This window comes from Populus alba, chromosome 2 (assembly GCF_005239225.2).
Source record: "Populus alba chromosome 2, ASM523922v2, whole genome shotgun sequence".
Classification (NCBI taxonomy): domain Eukaryota; kingdom Viridiplantae; phylum Streptophyta; class Magnoliopsida; order Malpighiales; family Salicaceae; genus Populus; species Populus alba.
Window position 1 is genome coordinate 1,923,531 of NC_133285.1, and position 15,357 is coordinate 1,938,887.

At 33.7% G+C, this 15,357-nt stretch overlaps 2 protein-coding genes and 3 non-coding genes across 6 annotated transcripts; 4 read left to right on the forward strand and 1 right to left on the reverse strand.

Annotated features, from left to right (window-relative positions):
* Positions 1–2,884: 2,884 nt before the first annotated feature.
* On the forward strand, positions 2,885–2,961 carry LOC118052834 (small nucleolar RNA snoR64a). The gene has a single exon (XR_004688271.1). It is a non-coding gene; the product is annotated as a small nucleolar RNA snoR64a (small nucleolar RNA).
* Positions 2,962–3,032: 71 nt separating this feature from the next.
* On the forward strand, positions 3,033–3,120 carry LOC118052829 (small nucleolar RNA snoR20a). The gene has a single exon (XR_004688266.1). It is a non-coding gene; the product is annotated as a small nucleolar RNA snoR20a (small nucleolar RNA).
* Positions 3,121–3,208: 88 nt separating this feature from the next.
* Positions 3,209–3,293, forward strand: LOC118052827 (small nucleolar RNA R38). Its single transcript, XR_004688265.1, has one exon. It is a non-coding gene; the product is annotated as a small nucleolar RNA R38 (small nucleolar RNA).
* Positions 3,294–4,955: 1,662 nt separating this feature from the next.
* LOC118052739 (protein BASIC PENTACYSTEINE6) lies at positions 4,956–8,112 on the reverse strand. Of its 2 annotated transcripts, none has more exons than XM_035063772.2 (4): positions 7,955–8,112; positions 6,621–6,670; positions 6,279–6,453; positions 4,956–6,154 (listed from the first exon to the last, which is right to left on the reverse strand). In XM_035063772.2, exons 3-4 carry the CDS (start codon positions 6,345–6,347, stop codon positions 5,213–5,215), a joined length of 1,011 nt encoding a protein of 336 aa, XP_034919663.1. In that variant the 5' UTR covers positions 6,348–6,453; positions 6,621–6,670; positions 7,955–8,112; the 3' UTR covers positions 4,956–5,212. The 2 variants fall into 2 exon arrangements, with proteins under 2 accessions (XP_034919663.1, XP_034919664.1); XM_035063773.2 differs by having other exon boundaries at positions 6,621–6,665; positions 7,955–8,102.
* Positions 8,113–10,834: 2,722 nt separating this feature from the next.
* Positions 10,835–12,150, forward strand: LOC118052741 (histone H3.3). Its single transcript, XM_035063774.2, has 4 exons — positions 10,835–11,206; positions 11,371–11,447; positions 11,527–11,617; positions 11,711–12,150. Exons 1-4 carry the CDS (start codon positions 11,135–11,137, stop codon positions 11,879–11,881), a joined length of 411 nt encoding a protein of 136 aa, XP_034919665.1. The 5' UTR covers positions 10,835–11,134; the 3' UTR covers positions 11,882–12,150.
* The last annotated feature ends 3,207 nt before the right edge of the window (positions 12,151–15,357 follow it).

Below are 15,357 nucleotides of genomic sequence, written 5' to 3' on the forward strand. Positions count from 1 at the left end.
ATTATTTTAATACTTCAAAATAAATTTATATATATATATATATATATTCAAACGTAAAATAATTAGTACTGTAATTTCAAATATATCTTTAATGAGTAATTTTATCCCTTTTTTTTCTTTTTCTTTAGTTTTTTTTTTTTCTATTCCGCTGTTTTAAAATTTTATTTTATCTCGACCTTAAAAAACACTTATTCTCTTCGTGTTGAGAACAGGACTGTCGCATCGGTTATCTGCTATGTTCTGTCTATCTGGGGTTGGCATCAAATTATTTATTAATGAATTGTTAGATTATATTATTAGTAAAATTACTTGAACTATAATTACTATTACGAACATAACCTGAATCAAACAATTTAATATATATATATATATATATATATATATTATTTAAAAAATATATACTACTATATGTAGTTAAATATTAGTTGATTATTATATATAAAATAAAATGATTGAAATTAGATAATTTAAAAATATTTAAGAATTTTTTAGTTAAATGGAATAAGCAATCTTCCATTTCAGAGTTTGATTGCCCCCTGGCCAGAAGAAAGTATTTAGTTGTGATTTTAAAATCCATCCGCTTGACTTTTAAAATGGAAGATGATTTTTATAAATACAATTTGAATATATGTTAGCCTTCGCTTCAAGAAGTATTGAAAATAATATTTTTGAGATAAAGTGCAGTTTATTTTATTTAAAAACTAAAAAAAATCTAAATATTTTAAAACTAGCCAGCTTTAATTATTTTTGTTTTGTACCTAGTAATAAACTAATATTTAACTATATAGTTAATAATCTCGAATGTTTTTTAAATTTACCAGTCCTGGTTATTTTATTCTAGGTGTATTATACCTTAACCTTTTATGAATATTGATTAACCAATACTACAACGATTAAGATATTAATATATCCTTATAAGAATAGAAATACAAATTTATTCCCTAGAAAACATATTTATTAGAAGGGGAAGTCAAAAACTCAAAGCTGGACTAGTCTTCGTCCTTTAAAAGAATGTGAGAATACCCAGGTAAAAACAAAAATATATGAATATTGATTTAATTATTCGAGATGGTTCTATTTACTTTAAAAAAATACTTAATATTTGTATTGTTCTTTTTTTTTTTAACTTGTTTATTTTTTATAATTTTTTTTTTAAATCACGATTCCTAGTTAATTTAGATTTTCAAAATGAAAACATAAACATCGTTAAAATTATCAATTAAAATAACTTGTCGTCGTGACTAGATTAGAGATCACTATACACGATTGATGCATTAACTAGTTACTACAATAGGGCTTTGGACCCTGTTATGCTGATGTTAAATCTAGCACCAAGCCACCATTTAGTGTTGTGGTTGTGGGTGAGGTTCACCCGTAACCACAGTTATTATTGTTTGGTAATGCTTTTATCACAATTTTATACTGGTGGGTCCGATCATTGATTGTGGCACAACCACAAGTTACAAGAAGCTGCTTCTTGGGATGAAAAAACCCATGAACAGCGGAGCATGGCTCCAATGTTTCAGTCGAGCCGGTCCTGTTCAATGCTAAAAATACATTGAACCAGATCCAACCCAGCAAAATAAAAAAAAAAATATTTTTTATTTTTAATCATGTTTTATTCGAAAAACTAGTATTAAACATTATTTAATGGTTATATAAATTAGGCGGAGATCGTTTGATGATGCCGCATTTACAAAAATTGATCGTAATTTCAATTTTATTACTGATTATATTTTACCTGATGTTATTGCGCTCTTAAAAAATTTGTGAAAACTGCAGTCCGTGTTGGATGTATTTCATACGTGATAAAATTGTAAATAGTATAATTGAACAATAAAAATTATTTATTTTATGATGTAATATCAATAGTTAAATCTACAATATTTAAATTAAAAATCATCAATATTAATATTTTTTTAAAAAAATTATTTTATAACCTCAATTTCAAAAGTATTTTTAACCAAACACGTTAAATTATTTTTTGTCAAACCTCAATTTCAACCACAATTTTAATCAAACATTTATTTTTTCCAAACCAAAATCAACTAAGAGTATTTTTTATAAAATAATTTTTTTAAAACCACAACTACATCAGCTATCGCAATACCAAACACATGAAGTTTTTTCCAGGCTTTTCTCTTTTGTTCTCTAGAAGTTGTCTTGATTCAAAAGTTGTATGTATTAATGCTAACAAGTGTTAAGTTTGTTGTGTAAAAGTTATAATTTAAAATATTTTTTATTTAAAATGATTTAATAATTTTTTTTATTTTTTAAAATTTTATTTTTAACATTAACAAATTAAAAAAAAAACACAAAAAAAAAATCATCTGAATAAGATAAAAGTTGAATTTTTTTTATTCTAATTTTTTTTTAATTCAAAGGCTATATAATTGCATATAAATACGTGCTTAGTATATAATATATATATATATATATATATATATATATATAAAAAATATTAATTTAATATTAAAAAAAAACATTTTAAAAAAGGGTTATAATAAGCCAAGGTACCATTTTTCCTTTTTCCTTTGCATTCCATTTATAAAGGTTACCTGATGGGCCTAGATACAGGACCCGATTTACGAACCCATGAGCCCGTGAAATTAAACGCACAGGCTTCCAGTCACCAGACAAAACCTTGGACCCATCACACAGCAATAACATAATATTCACGGCTCCGTTTAATTTCACTGTCGAGAAAAAACCCTAGTGAAGAACCTCTATAAAAGGGACACTAATGGCTTTCTGAAAATCCCAGCCCTAAACCGCCGTTCACCTTCACCAGAAACCCCCTCCATCTTCCCCTCTTCTATTTTTTGCACTGCTTTAAACAATTCCTTGAATTTATTTTTTTTCAATCTGGAGAGGCAAATGACGAATGTTTTGAATTGTTGAATGCTCAGACTCTTATCTGGGTTCTTATGATTTAGATTCTTGAATAGGAAGATCTGATGCTCTCTATCTTTCTGCTTTTATGTCTTCAAGTCTCAGCTTTCATGGCTTTTTTTTTAATTACTGCGCTGTCAGCCAATGATGACAATACTGATTTTCACTGAAAGCAGGTCTATGGATCTGCCTAACTGTTGAAATTCATGAACTAGGACGGTCTGAGGCTTGAATGGTTTTAGTTTTTTTATGTTTTTCGAGATTTTGTTTTCTATCTTCTTGTTCGAAGACTAAAAACTGGCTCTGGGCTCTACTGTCTTGTGTATGATGATAAACATAAAAAATAACAGTTATCCCTGGCTGATTCATCCATGCTGATTATTGTTGAATCTGACACTAAAACTGTAGAGTTCTTTACAAGCTTTTTTTTTATAGTTTGTTTTAATCCCATCAGTGGTCTGATTAACCGGGGAAAAAAGTAATTTTATATGTGCTTTGCTTGATTCTCTTACGTTTGCCAGCAAATTAGTTTTTGTCATCCTCTCTTTCGATTTTTGCCAGGCACAAGCATTCCTGGAAAATTTTAACACTGGTGTCGTTGAATTCTAGATGTGAGAATACCAAGAAAGAACTAAACTAATCGCGTATTATTGAAGTATTTTTCATGGACACTCAACAATAGCGAGAACTAGATAAATGGTGTACTGCGGTAAAAAAAATATTTATGTGATGTCAACGTTTTAAAATCTAAGATTTCTGTAATGTCTGTAATACTTTTATGTGATTAATTTAATGAAAAAAAGGCTAAAATTCTACCAAGGTCACGGAAAAAAAATCCCATGTAAAAGTATAATTAAAATAACAAGAAATTATATTTAATTAAAAAATAAAATTTGTTTTTTAAAAAAAATAAATTTAATAAATACCTTAAAAATATTTTAAGCAGCCCTTATTATTTTAAGAAGGATAAATTTTATAGAAAACAATAAAATAAATATTGAATAATAAAATAAAAAATCTAAAAAAAAAAAACCAAGCCAGAATGAACTATATAAAACTAGGTCAAACCTTTAAATCACTTCCTTAACATTTAAAAAGTTGAATGTTGGGAGGGAGATGAAATTAATTTAATTTAATTTTAAAGCAAAATTCAGTTAGAAAAACTAACTAAAAAATCCCATATGTAAAGTGAAAAAAAAAAAGGCAATAATAACTAATAAAAATGCGAAAAAGTCTAGACTGCTTAATTCTTTTGTTGTCAAGGGTAACAATATACCGTGGAATAAAAATGCAAAAAAAAAAAAAAAAAACTTGTATTTTGTAATGACTAATGGTACCTGGCCCCAAAACAAAACTAATTTTTCCAATCAAAAACAAAATCATAGTTTCAGTGTGTAAATTCCTTGCCCCTAAAACATTTTTCCAATCAAGAGGATAGTAGTTTTACTACAATTTGCACAGTGAAACATAACTATTTTAGTTTTTGTTATAATGGATTGGGCTCAATTTTGTTTTTTGTTTCGAAACTGTGGAGGAATTCTGTTTGAATCCAAGAAGGCCTAAGCCCGACTACAAAATCCTTGTCATCAGTCTGGCCCGTGGCCACTTAGAAATTTCCTTTGAAAAGCTTGCAATAATGATGTCTGCGAGATCGAGGCATTTTGAGTTCAAAGTCTGGACCTTTTTGGTGGATGATTGTGATCTAACCTCTCCATGATAATTGGATTCATGTAAAGCGACAAACTCATTGCGCAGCTATAAGATGCGTAGGATAATTTGTGGATATTATAGACTGATATAAATTCATACAACTCCCAGCAAGTTAGAAGGATGGCCAGGCTCATGCAGATAATTTATCTTGCAATTTTTTTCACTTTCCTGGCAATTTATTCACTTTCCTGGCAAAGATTGAATGCCATGTCTCCTCTCCTAGAACTTCTGGTCTATCGAACTTTAACATTTCAGAAGATCAATCAACCATACCAGATAAAAAGATTTCGAATAACTAGATAACCGATCCTGTCATAACATGGAACTTCTATTCATAAGAGCTTAACACCAGCTTAAAGGAAGGACCCTTTATATTTAACTAGAGGTAGAGGATAAGTACTACAAATACACCCCCACTTTACGTCAGCAATGACATTAAGACAATGTGAAGGAGAAAGAAATGTGGTCGGTGACACTTACATGATAGCCTGCATTATGGCTGTTATCTAATCATTATTTTCCCACAGCAGATAAGAAAAATTGCGGATACATACAGCTAACTGAAGACTACTTGCCTCCCATGTTTTATCCATCGATTTGCAGATTTCATCTATTTAATTGTTATGTAGCGATTAGTTCCATGCTTGGCCCAATGGTCCTTGAGATCAACTGGATTTGACAGATCTTGGCCTTCAGCTGCAAGTCGGCTAAGCAGTTTGCTAAAAGCGCTCCCACTCATTTTCCGCCCGCCAACACGAGCATGGCGCTTGTTGGGCACGGCAGGTAGAGGATACATTGACAAGGTGGTTGTGCAGCACGAAGACTGCCATCCACCATTTCCCCATTTGTAGCACTGCCTGAAGACTCCAGTGCATGAGCACACGGGTGCTGGCATGGTTGTTTCATCGAATGCAACCTGGTTCAACCCCAGGTCTTGACCCTTCCAGTCAGACTTAGATGCTGCCAGCTGTTTGTTTGGATCATCACCTCCACCGTCCATATCCTGCCCATTTTTCCACTCATGTGACTTCCCAAACATGTTCGTGTCCTCACTCTCCCTCTTAACTTTCCTTGGAGATTTTGAAGTCTTTTTATTAGATGGTGTTGCCTTGGCATCCTTTGGTCGTTTACCCCGCTGTGGCTTTGCAACCTCAGATGCAACTGGTGATACTGGCACAGCATCACTTGTCTGCATTTCCCTAGTACCATATGGACCTTCATTCATGTGGGGCAGATGATGTGTATGCTGCTGCTGCTGGTGGTGCATGTGCTTCACCCCACGCGAGTTATGGAATCCAGGTGGACAGGTGGTTATGTTACCACTTGGCAAGGAGTTCTCCCGGTATTGCAGAGTAGCGATTGCATTGTCTCGCTCCAGCAAGGCATTATTTCGTTCAGCGATTGCCGAATCTCGCTGCAGGAATGCCATGTCTCTTTCAGCAATAGCTGCCTTCTTTTCTGAAAGGGCCATATTTCTCTCATGAATGGCAGCATCTCTTTCAGCCATGATGGCCATGATCTGTTTCATGGATGGCTGTGGTTGCATCAGCCACTGCAACAACAATGGAAAAAATAAGAAAAATAAGAACTGCAAATGGTAAGAAAAATCAGATGCTACATACTCTACAAATGTAGTCATGCTATCATATGGTCAGTGGAAAGCTGCTTTCGGATACCTGGCCCTGAGCTGTTTTATATTGATCCGCTTTATGCCTGCCATTTTCATGATGCCCCCCATCATCCATATCAGCTTCACAGGTGGCAGTAATTGCAGATAACAATTAAAAACCCCAAGTGTACATGCAATGCTCAGTCAATTGAGCATTGAATCGCTTATCCAGGCTACAAATCCTGTATCTCAAAGCAGGAAAAATAATTCAGAGATTGTTTCCAGGGCATATTGCATATATATATATATATATATATATATATATAGTAAAGAAGACCTTGTGCAAAAACAACCGGGAAAGAGAATTCTGATCTAATGGTGAGAACGAGGAGAGCAGTGACATAATTACCATGTGCAATTTGAATCACAAGTAAAAACCCATTCCCTTGCAAACCTTTCCTGCATGTTAAACGTATTATACATCCAGATCAACAGAACCATAAACTCAACCTTTCAACAATATACAATTCTTACTACAGTACAAGGAACAACATTCTTCAATCTTAATTTCATACCAGAGATACAATATGCAAGAACAGAAAAAATTATTTAACCTTTTTAAATCAGGTTAAATAATTTTTAACGTTATTTAACCTTGCAGAATAGGAACGTCACACTCTCATGGTCACAGCCTTACACATGGATGTTTTTTATTTAACCTTGTTGGATCAAATGATGTTGTCAGATTGTAAGGGAAAGAGAGAGGGAAGGGCACTTTCAGGAACAACTTGCGCACACTAATAAAGCAGAATTGCACCTTTTCACAACGAAACTGAACATTAAAACAGAAATATGCAAATATCAAACTAGTCCTTTTGCAGAGTAAGAGAGTGCGTATATTGTCAAAGACCATTCAAGGAATATTGATTGCCATCATGTTCAACATTTAGTGCGTAAATTTGTTTCTTCCTAGTTCTGCATTTCAAGGACTAAGCAGGTGGTGCTATCTTGAATTCAAACCATGAACTCCACCCACACTTATTCCCATAACCATTGGCCCTCAATGCTTCAAGCATCATCTAGAGGACTAGCTTTCCACAAGCCACAAATCTTTATTCTAGTAAACAGACTAGACCAAGTGACAAGCATCCAGAAGAATTGCCCAATACCCACCAAATGATTCTAGATCATCACAAGCACCTCCTAACAGTGAGCATTGTATCATCTTTATAGCCAAGCTTGGTAACTAAAGTTCGTTGAAAAAAACACAAGAATTGTACTAGAGACTGAGTTTTGAAACACAGATTAGCAAGTGGGATCCTGATTATCTCCAGAAATTAAACAAAGATTCAATATTGCCTCTGGTCAAACACCAATTCTAATTATATAATGCTAATATGAGCCTAACACGTCAAAACATTGAATTAATCCTTAGAAAAAAAAATCTAACAAAATCCACCCGTCCACTGACCACACAAAAAACCCCCCAAATTAAAACCCACCAAGTCCCTTGAAGCACACATATTTTCACACTTAAACACAATCAAAACCCAAAATCAAACAAAATGAACACAAAAACAAGCTGCAACAGCTGCCAAAATGCACCAAGATTCCACTTCAAGCACCAGGTACCGGAAATGCCATCACAAAAAGGTACGTAAAAAGAGACAAAGACTAATAAGATAGTAAAGAAAGTAAACAGCAGAGAGATGAAATTGAATATGTAAGAGAATCCAAGCTTACTTTAAGAAGCAAGACCGAAAGAGAGATTGAAAACCCTAAGTGGTGAAGAGGATGCCAAATCTGTGGAAGGAACAGTAGAAGAAGAGGCAACGAAATTTTTGCTTGCTTTGTTGCTTAATGAGTGGGTAGTTTTACCTGTCTGTCTTGTCTTGATATTCTGATTTTATTTTATTTTTCTGTTTCTTTTTTTCTACCTATCTTGTCTCCATTGTATTCTACGGTATTTTCTGGCAAAACAAATTCAACTAGTTACTGAGGCGGGATTACCGACGGTTCATGTTCGATGAGGCCCAATGCACTGCGTTTTGGGCCATTTAGTATTTGGGCCGCAATACAACACGGGAAATAAATTATCTATTGAGAATTGAGTTGATTATAGCAGCAGGATCTTGATGTTACTTGGGGGGTAGATTTCTCTGTAGTAATTAAGAATTCAGATCTCTTATATGTAAAAAATTCCTTCCAAGCATGGTCAAATGAGCTGGAAGTTGACAATCCTTCCATTGATTTACTGTTTCTGTCTAAAATTCATATACTACTAACTTTTGTTCCCTGTTAGCGTCTATACAGGGTACATGTAATTATCATCATAAGAACCGCGCTGAACATTTTTTTATTACACACGACAATGATGTTTCTTGCTCTCGTATTCTCAATAATAACAGATAAAATCAATGCCCCTAACTTATTCCACCTTTGCTGCGACAAGTTACGACTACTGTTATTATGAGATTTGAGAATCAATTTTAGGTTTTCGGTTAAAATAATTTAAAATAAAATAAAAATAAAAATATTTTAAATCCCAGAAATGACAGTTTATAAGTACATTTTTTTTTTTATTAAAAAATTTCCTATTTTTCAAAAAACATACTTTATAAACTCAAACGAGCGCGTAAAACCCGACTCAGTTTATAACTACATGTTAATGCTTGATAAGTTGAAAAGTTGAAGGGGGTATATTTTACCGTGGAATCTTGTTAGCCTGTGCAGTACGTGATCTGGTGGGCAAGATTTGGATTTACACACAACAGGGAGTGGCGTTGTCCTTTAAATTCGCTGGGATTACTCTGATAATTGTCACGCAAGAAAACAGAATAGTTCTACAAAACCATCTGAACGTGGAACGAAGAATTTAGCCAGAGAGTGTCGAAAGAGCAAAGACTTGCATAACCCACAATCAAGCTTCTGATCAATGCTTTCCTTGCTTTCTATGCTTGACTTGCTGGATGTCAACACACCAGTGATTAGAATGAGCAAGGCACCTGCAAACCACTGCGTCTGCGTGCAAGTTTCATCAACAGTGCATCGCCGATCATCCTAATCATGTTTTTGTTTTAAAAATATTTTTTAAAAAAATTTTATTTTTTTTTATTTTTTATTGACTTTAAATTAATATATTTTTTAATATTTTAAAATTATTTTGATGTGCTGATGTTAAAAATAATTTTTTAAAAATAAAAATATCATTAAACATATATTTCAATATAAAAATTTATTTAAAAAAATAATTATAATTATACATCGAACAAGCTCAAAGAAGATAGAAGGGAACATCCAGAGAAACAGCATGCGCTCACGATCGTGGACAACTCAAGCCTAAATCATCTGTCTTCGATGTGTTAGCTGTGTCAGTTGAAGGTTCATCAATTACAAGTAGCGATGTCCAACGTAATTCATGATTAGAATGTGCAAAAAATGCATTCCGTTTTAATTATACGAATGTTTACGTTGTTTGTATACAAATTTCTAAAACAATCGATGCTTCTCTTAATAAGTAGGATATGCATTTGATAATATAATTGAAAATATTTTTCATATAAAAAGTATTATAATAATATATTTTTAGGAAGATGTTCCATGATTATAAAATTTCAATCGTAAAAAAATCACTAACTAGTAATCATGTCAAATAACACTGCAAGATGGTATTTAATGACATGTTAAGATATAAGAAAATAAAATTCAAAAAATTAACTTTGTTACAATGTTGGTTCAACCTAATTTTTTTTTTATTATTATTATTAATGTGTGTGTTCAGACTAGTTTACACGTATTTTGATTAATCTCAAAAATCTTTGAAGCTAATGATCATATAATTCTTTAGTGATCATCATATTAACAACCACATGACTCAAACCTGATAATATAAAACAAACTCCTTAATCCCAAACTCTTACCATCAAACTACCTACTAAATGATTAGTTCAATCTAGTTTTTAAAGTGCTTTCTAAGCTCTTTTTTTTTCTAAAATAAATATTTTTTACGGTGTAAATGTATTAATATAATTATTTTTTATATTGCTACAATAATTATTTTTTTAAAGTATTTTTTAATTTAAAATTATATCAAAATATTTTTTTTTTTCATTTTTAAACTTGCATAGCATCCTGCCTTGAGAAGGGAAAACAAGGGGGCAACAAAGCAGCAGTCAGCTGCCATGCAGAGAAATCAGCTCCATATACCCCGTTTAACATGACTTTTAAAATTTATTTGGTTTTTTTTTTTTTTTTTTTCATCCTAATAAAAAAATGAATTTTAAAAAACCACAATTTAATGAATTTATATTATTTTTTTCAAACTCACCGGTATTTGTCACACAGGATAACAAATTCGTTCTCCAAGACCATCATGGGGAGCGGAAATTTTAGCCAAAAATTGTCAAAAGAGCCAAGACATGCAGAACCCACAACCTTGCTTTCTATGCTTGACTTGCTGAGTATCACCACACAAATTAGATTGAACAAAGCACACGCAAACCACTGTGTGCCAGGTTTCATCATCTGCCGCGATCAATTTGATGTTACAAAGAGTTCAAGGGAAACATCAGGACAAAAAAAAAAAAAAACCTGCAGATCACTATTGAATTTGTTATTTCGATGAAAATCGCGGCAGAGCACTGGCTAACAATCTAATTCTTCGACATGTTTAAAGCTGAATCACCGGGTTTTATCTCACAAAAGAAACACAACTTGTCCACGCTGGCAATCGTCTCTTGTAAACCACAACCAATCAAAATAACTATCTCGCTTTTGGTGATCCTCGTCGATTAATAAGATAAACAAATCACAGCCGTTCTTCTAGTTTTAATTCTCCATTTTGCCACTATATAATTCCAATCCTGTACTTTCGTCGCCAAGCCAAACAGCAAGTTTTTTCATCCCTCGCGATTTCGAAAGAAAATGGCTCGTACAAAGCAAACTGCTCGCAAATCAACTGGCGGTAAGGCTCCGAGGAAGCAGCTCGCCACCAAGGTCCGTACCACTAGGGTTTACCTTGTTTTTTAATTATCATTAAAATCATGCCCTTGACTAGTCCCTGCAGTATCTTTCTTTCCAAACCTAGGGTTTCAGGATTAAATTTTAATTGCTATGTCCCTAATTTGCTCGATTAATGGTAATTAATTGATGTCGTACAGGCGGCTAGGAAATCTGCTCCTACTACTGGTGGAGTCAAGAAGCCTCACCGTTACCGCCCTGGAACTGTTGCTCTTCGGTAACGAAGTCCCTAATTTTTTTATTGTTTCGTATCTCATCTCCGTGAAACCCTAACTGCAACTTAATTTCCTTAACAGTGAAATCCGAAAGTACCAAAAGAGCACTGAGCTTTTGATCCGCAAGTTGCCATTCCAGCGCCTTGTTCGTGAAATCGCTCAAGACTTCAAGGTATTGTTTACTGGTTTAAGTGGTTTAATTGATTTTATCTCAGTAATTTCTGTATACGGTGATTGATTATTACGTGTTTGTTTGATCTGGCAGACGGATTTGAGGTTCCAGAGCCACGCTGTGCTTGCACTTCAGGAGGCTGCCGAGGCTTATCTTGTAGGTCTGTTTGAGGACACCAACTTGTGTGCTATTCATGCTAAGAGAGTTACCATCATGCCGAAGGATATCCAGCTCGCAAGGCGAATCCGTGGTGAACGGGCTTAAGTGTTTCCTGGATTGGATGCGTTCATTGGATTTGACACACGTTAGTGTAGGTTCTATAGCTTCAATTCAATGAAGGGTTTTGATATTATTAAGCTATTGTGGAAAGGTTAATTGAAGTATAGTCGCTGCATTTATATGTGAATTCGACCTATAATTTGGATTCTTTTATATTGTTGAGTTCATGATAGTTGCTTCTGCTGCTGTCTGGAGTGGTAGATCCTTCGAAATTCTTTGTGTAATTGCCATTTCGTAAGTGTTTGTTTGTTGAACTTGCTTGTGTTCAGCTGAGGATCTGTTAATACATTGCCAGCATAAAATATGATTTGAACCCAAACATTTGGATCGGACAGATGATTTGGAGTGAAATTATAGGCAACAACCAGTGCTCTGCTCTATTAGCAATGTAAGCTGCTAGGAATTGGCAAGGGTTTTCCTCGGCCCTCCTGTACCCGTCAGGACACAATGGTCTGCGCCGTCTTGGAGAGGAACTGATTTTACCAGGGTCAAGGACGTAAAATTTCTCTTCTTGAAATAATGATTAGAAGTCTTTTTATCTAAAAATATATTAAAATATTTTTTTTAAAAAAAATTATCTGCTTTTGTAAATGGAATCTAAATTTCCAATAGCAGTTCAAATATATATATATATTTTATAAATGTATGAAAATATTTTTTTTATTTTTAAAAAATTATAATGATTTGTTTTTATTTTTTTAAAATTATTTTTAAATTTGGTATATTAAAATAATTAAAAAATAAAATATTAAAATGTTTTGAAAATAAAATATTAAAATATTTTTTTATAATTAATAGAAATATTTGAGGAAGCGTCTGTGCCCAACTCGACTACTAATTCCGTAACTTTTTAACTTTTAAATAATATATTATGGTTGATTTCAAAACGTTTCAAACAGACTCTAAACCTCTAATCCCATAGCCTTCAAATAATGTGATTTCAATCACGTTTCGAACAGTCTCTAAACCCCAATATTTAAGTAGAAGAAGAGTTTGTTGGGTAGTTAAGCTGATTGTTTTTTAAATAATTTTTTATGATAAAATATATATTAATAATTTTTTTATTTTTTAAAAATTATTTTTAATATTAACATATCAAAATTTAAAAATATTAAAAACATATTAATTTAAAATTAATAAAAAAAATTTAAATTTTTTTTTAAAAAACTTTTCAAATAAAGAAATAAATACGTCGAAAAGGAAGTCCATTCCTATACCTAAACGGGATGTGAATGGACTTCTTGTAGAGAAATTTTATGTTTGAAAGTCGTCAACAATTTACGGAAGCATTTGATTTTAGAGAGCCTAAGAACACAGTTCGTGGTCTCGCCTTCCATCCTTTGCCATACCCAACTTCTGCGCCCCCAGTTCTCCATTGCCGCGTCTCTGATCATGTTACCGATTTAGAATTCGTCGGTTGCGAACCAGGTCGATTAAAGCTAAGGTCTGGTGAGTCCATTTTGTAAGGAGGCTCGATGTTAGGCCCATGTAATTTAGATGGACTTCCAATGAGGTTGGCCCATGGCCAGTGTGAGCTCACAGCTTTTTTTCATTTAGGTGCTTGGATTTTATCTTTCTATCCGCGCAGTAGCCTTCCAAATTTTGGTGGATGAAGGCGGGCGGTGTTTGTTTTTACTTCTCACAAACTCATTCCATTTTGCCGAGCAGCAATATAATATTGAAGATGGACTGCAATCTTTTCATCGGCAGACCTGCCCGTGAACTTTTGGAATCAGGTCCTGAAATCCCGTGACACGCTACTCCACTAACGTCCACTCTCCAGCATGCTTATCTTCAACAGCAATGAACTCTCTCTTTTGGACGCATAGCAACCCGGTCCTGTCATTTACTTGTCTTCTTTCTATCAAAAATCCTTCGATTCACGTGAATGGCATATTTAGCCATCCACCAGACCTATCCCAGCATGATTTCGCATTGCATGGCTCGTGCGACGATTCACTTTAATTCCACCAACTGTCGCTGTTCTTTCGTATTTGATTCTTTTGCACATTTCTGTACTGTTGTGCATGCCGCATTGAATTTCTCACTGGTGGCGGGACTATAATCAGCGAGATGATAACTGTTCTCTTCTGTAGCAGGACCACTCGATTCCAGAAGTTCTTATGACAAAAACTTCTTGATGGTTGCTCTTTGGAATTATGGGGGCAAGTGCACATTTACATTTGATCGCAAGCGGGCTTGAAGTTTACTTTGAACAGACTTCTTGTCCGAGCACTTGAACCTTGTTCTTTAGCTGACAAGTCTAGCTTTCACAATGAAATTTTAACTTCATATAGTATGTACGAAATAACCAAATGAATAACTCTGACGCATTTCCTTTTATAGAAAATCTTGATTTGCAATACGTCGTGAAAGAGAAGAAATGAGTTGGATTCAACCAAGAAAAGCCAAACTGATAGAAAAATCCAACATATATGGATCGGTAAAACATCATATTTTCTCGCACCGTGTTAAGCATTTTTCTCTTTTCAATTGTTCTCATGCAAAGCGACTTTTAAGGCTAGCTGATTAGATAATGGCTGATTGTCTCTTCCTTCGCGCGATTCCTTAACAACAAATCTAAGACCTGTATGAACAGAGCCTGTTATCTTGTCCTATAGGTGCAGATATCGCCAGCAAAATGAAAGTTACAACTGGAGAAGACATCGATGTAATAAAGACAACTCAGCTACCTTAATATCATTGGAATCAGAATGTCAAGATTTAAATAATAAAAACAGATCAAAACAACATGCATGTGAGTGAGAGAGAGAGGTTAGAAAATACAATAAGAAACAAGAAGGGATTGGACATTTTCAAGTGAGAAAAGAAAAGAGAGAAAGGACACCGCAGAAATTTGCCCTTCCCTTGCCCCCTCAACCATATTAGCCCCCCCCCCCTTTAATGATTATTACTGTTCTGGATGCTACTGATGCGGTCCTAATAATGCAATATTGTTTTGTTTAGTATAAAAGAACTCCTCAGTTATGAGTTAATTACCTCTTCCCCTACAAGATATGCATGGATTCTATTAAAGGAAGTAATTTAGTAAGTTGATGACTAATTGGCTTAAATAATGAAAACCAAACAATTTTTAAAGTTGCAGTATGCATAAAACATCTCTAACGATGGTTTGCCATTTAGCTTGTACCCATTGAACTTTCAAATTAGCCCAAAACATGGTTTTGTTCTGACTCCGAACGACTCTTATATTTTCTACCAATAAATCTCTTTAAGATCTCATATTTGAATTTCTCCTTAATTTGCGAAGGAAAAAGAAAAAAGAAACTCTCCTGTATTCAATACTCTTATGCTCAACAGTGCTTGTCTTCCCCCCCCTTTGTTTTTCTCTTGCAATTCGAAGGAACGAATACGGTTGTACAAGTATCTCATGTCGTGTATGAAGCAATGGATACGGTTGTACAAGTATCTCATGTTATTCGTATTCATACATTCTCGGT

Bases quoted from the DNA above. Each gene is read 5' to 3' on its own strand.
- LOC118052741 (XM_035063774.2), top strand. From the start codon at position 11,135: ATGGCTCGTACAAAGCAAACTGCTCGCAAATCAACTGGCGGTAAGGCT. The intron at 11,448-11,526 runs GTAACGAAGTCC...TTTCCTTAACAG, and splicing joins CCTGGAACTGTTGCTCTTCG to TGAAATCCGAAAGTACCAAA. The intron at 11,618-11,710 runs GTATTGTTTACT...TTGATCTGGCAG, and splicing joins AAATCGCTCAAGACTTCAAG to ACGGATTTGAGGTTCCAGAG.
- LOC118052739 (XM_035063772.2), bottom strand. From the start codon at position 6,347: ATGGATGATGGGGGGCATCATGAAAATGGCAGGCATAAAGCGGATCAA. The intron at 6,155-6,278 runs GTATCCGAAAGC...TTGTTGTTGCAG, and splicing joins ATAAAACAGCTCAGGGCCAG to TGGCTGATGCAACCACAGCC.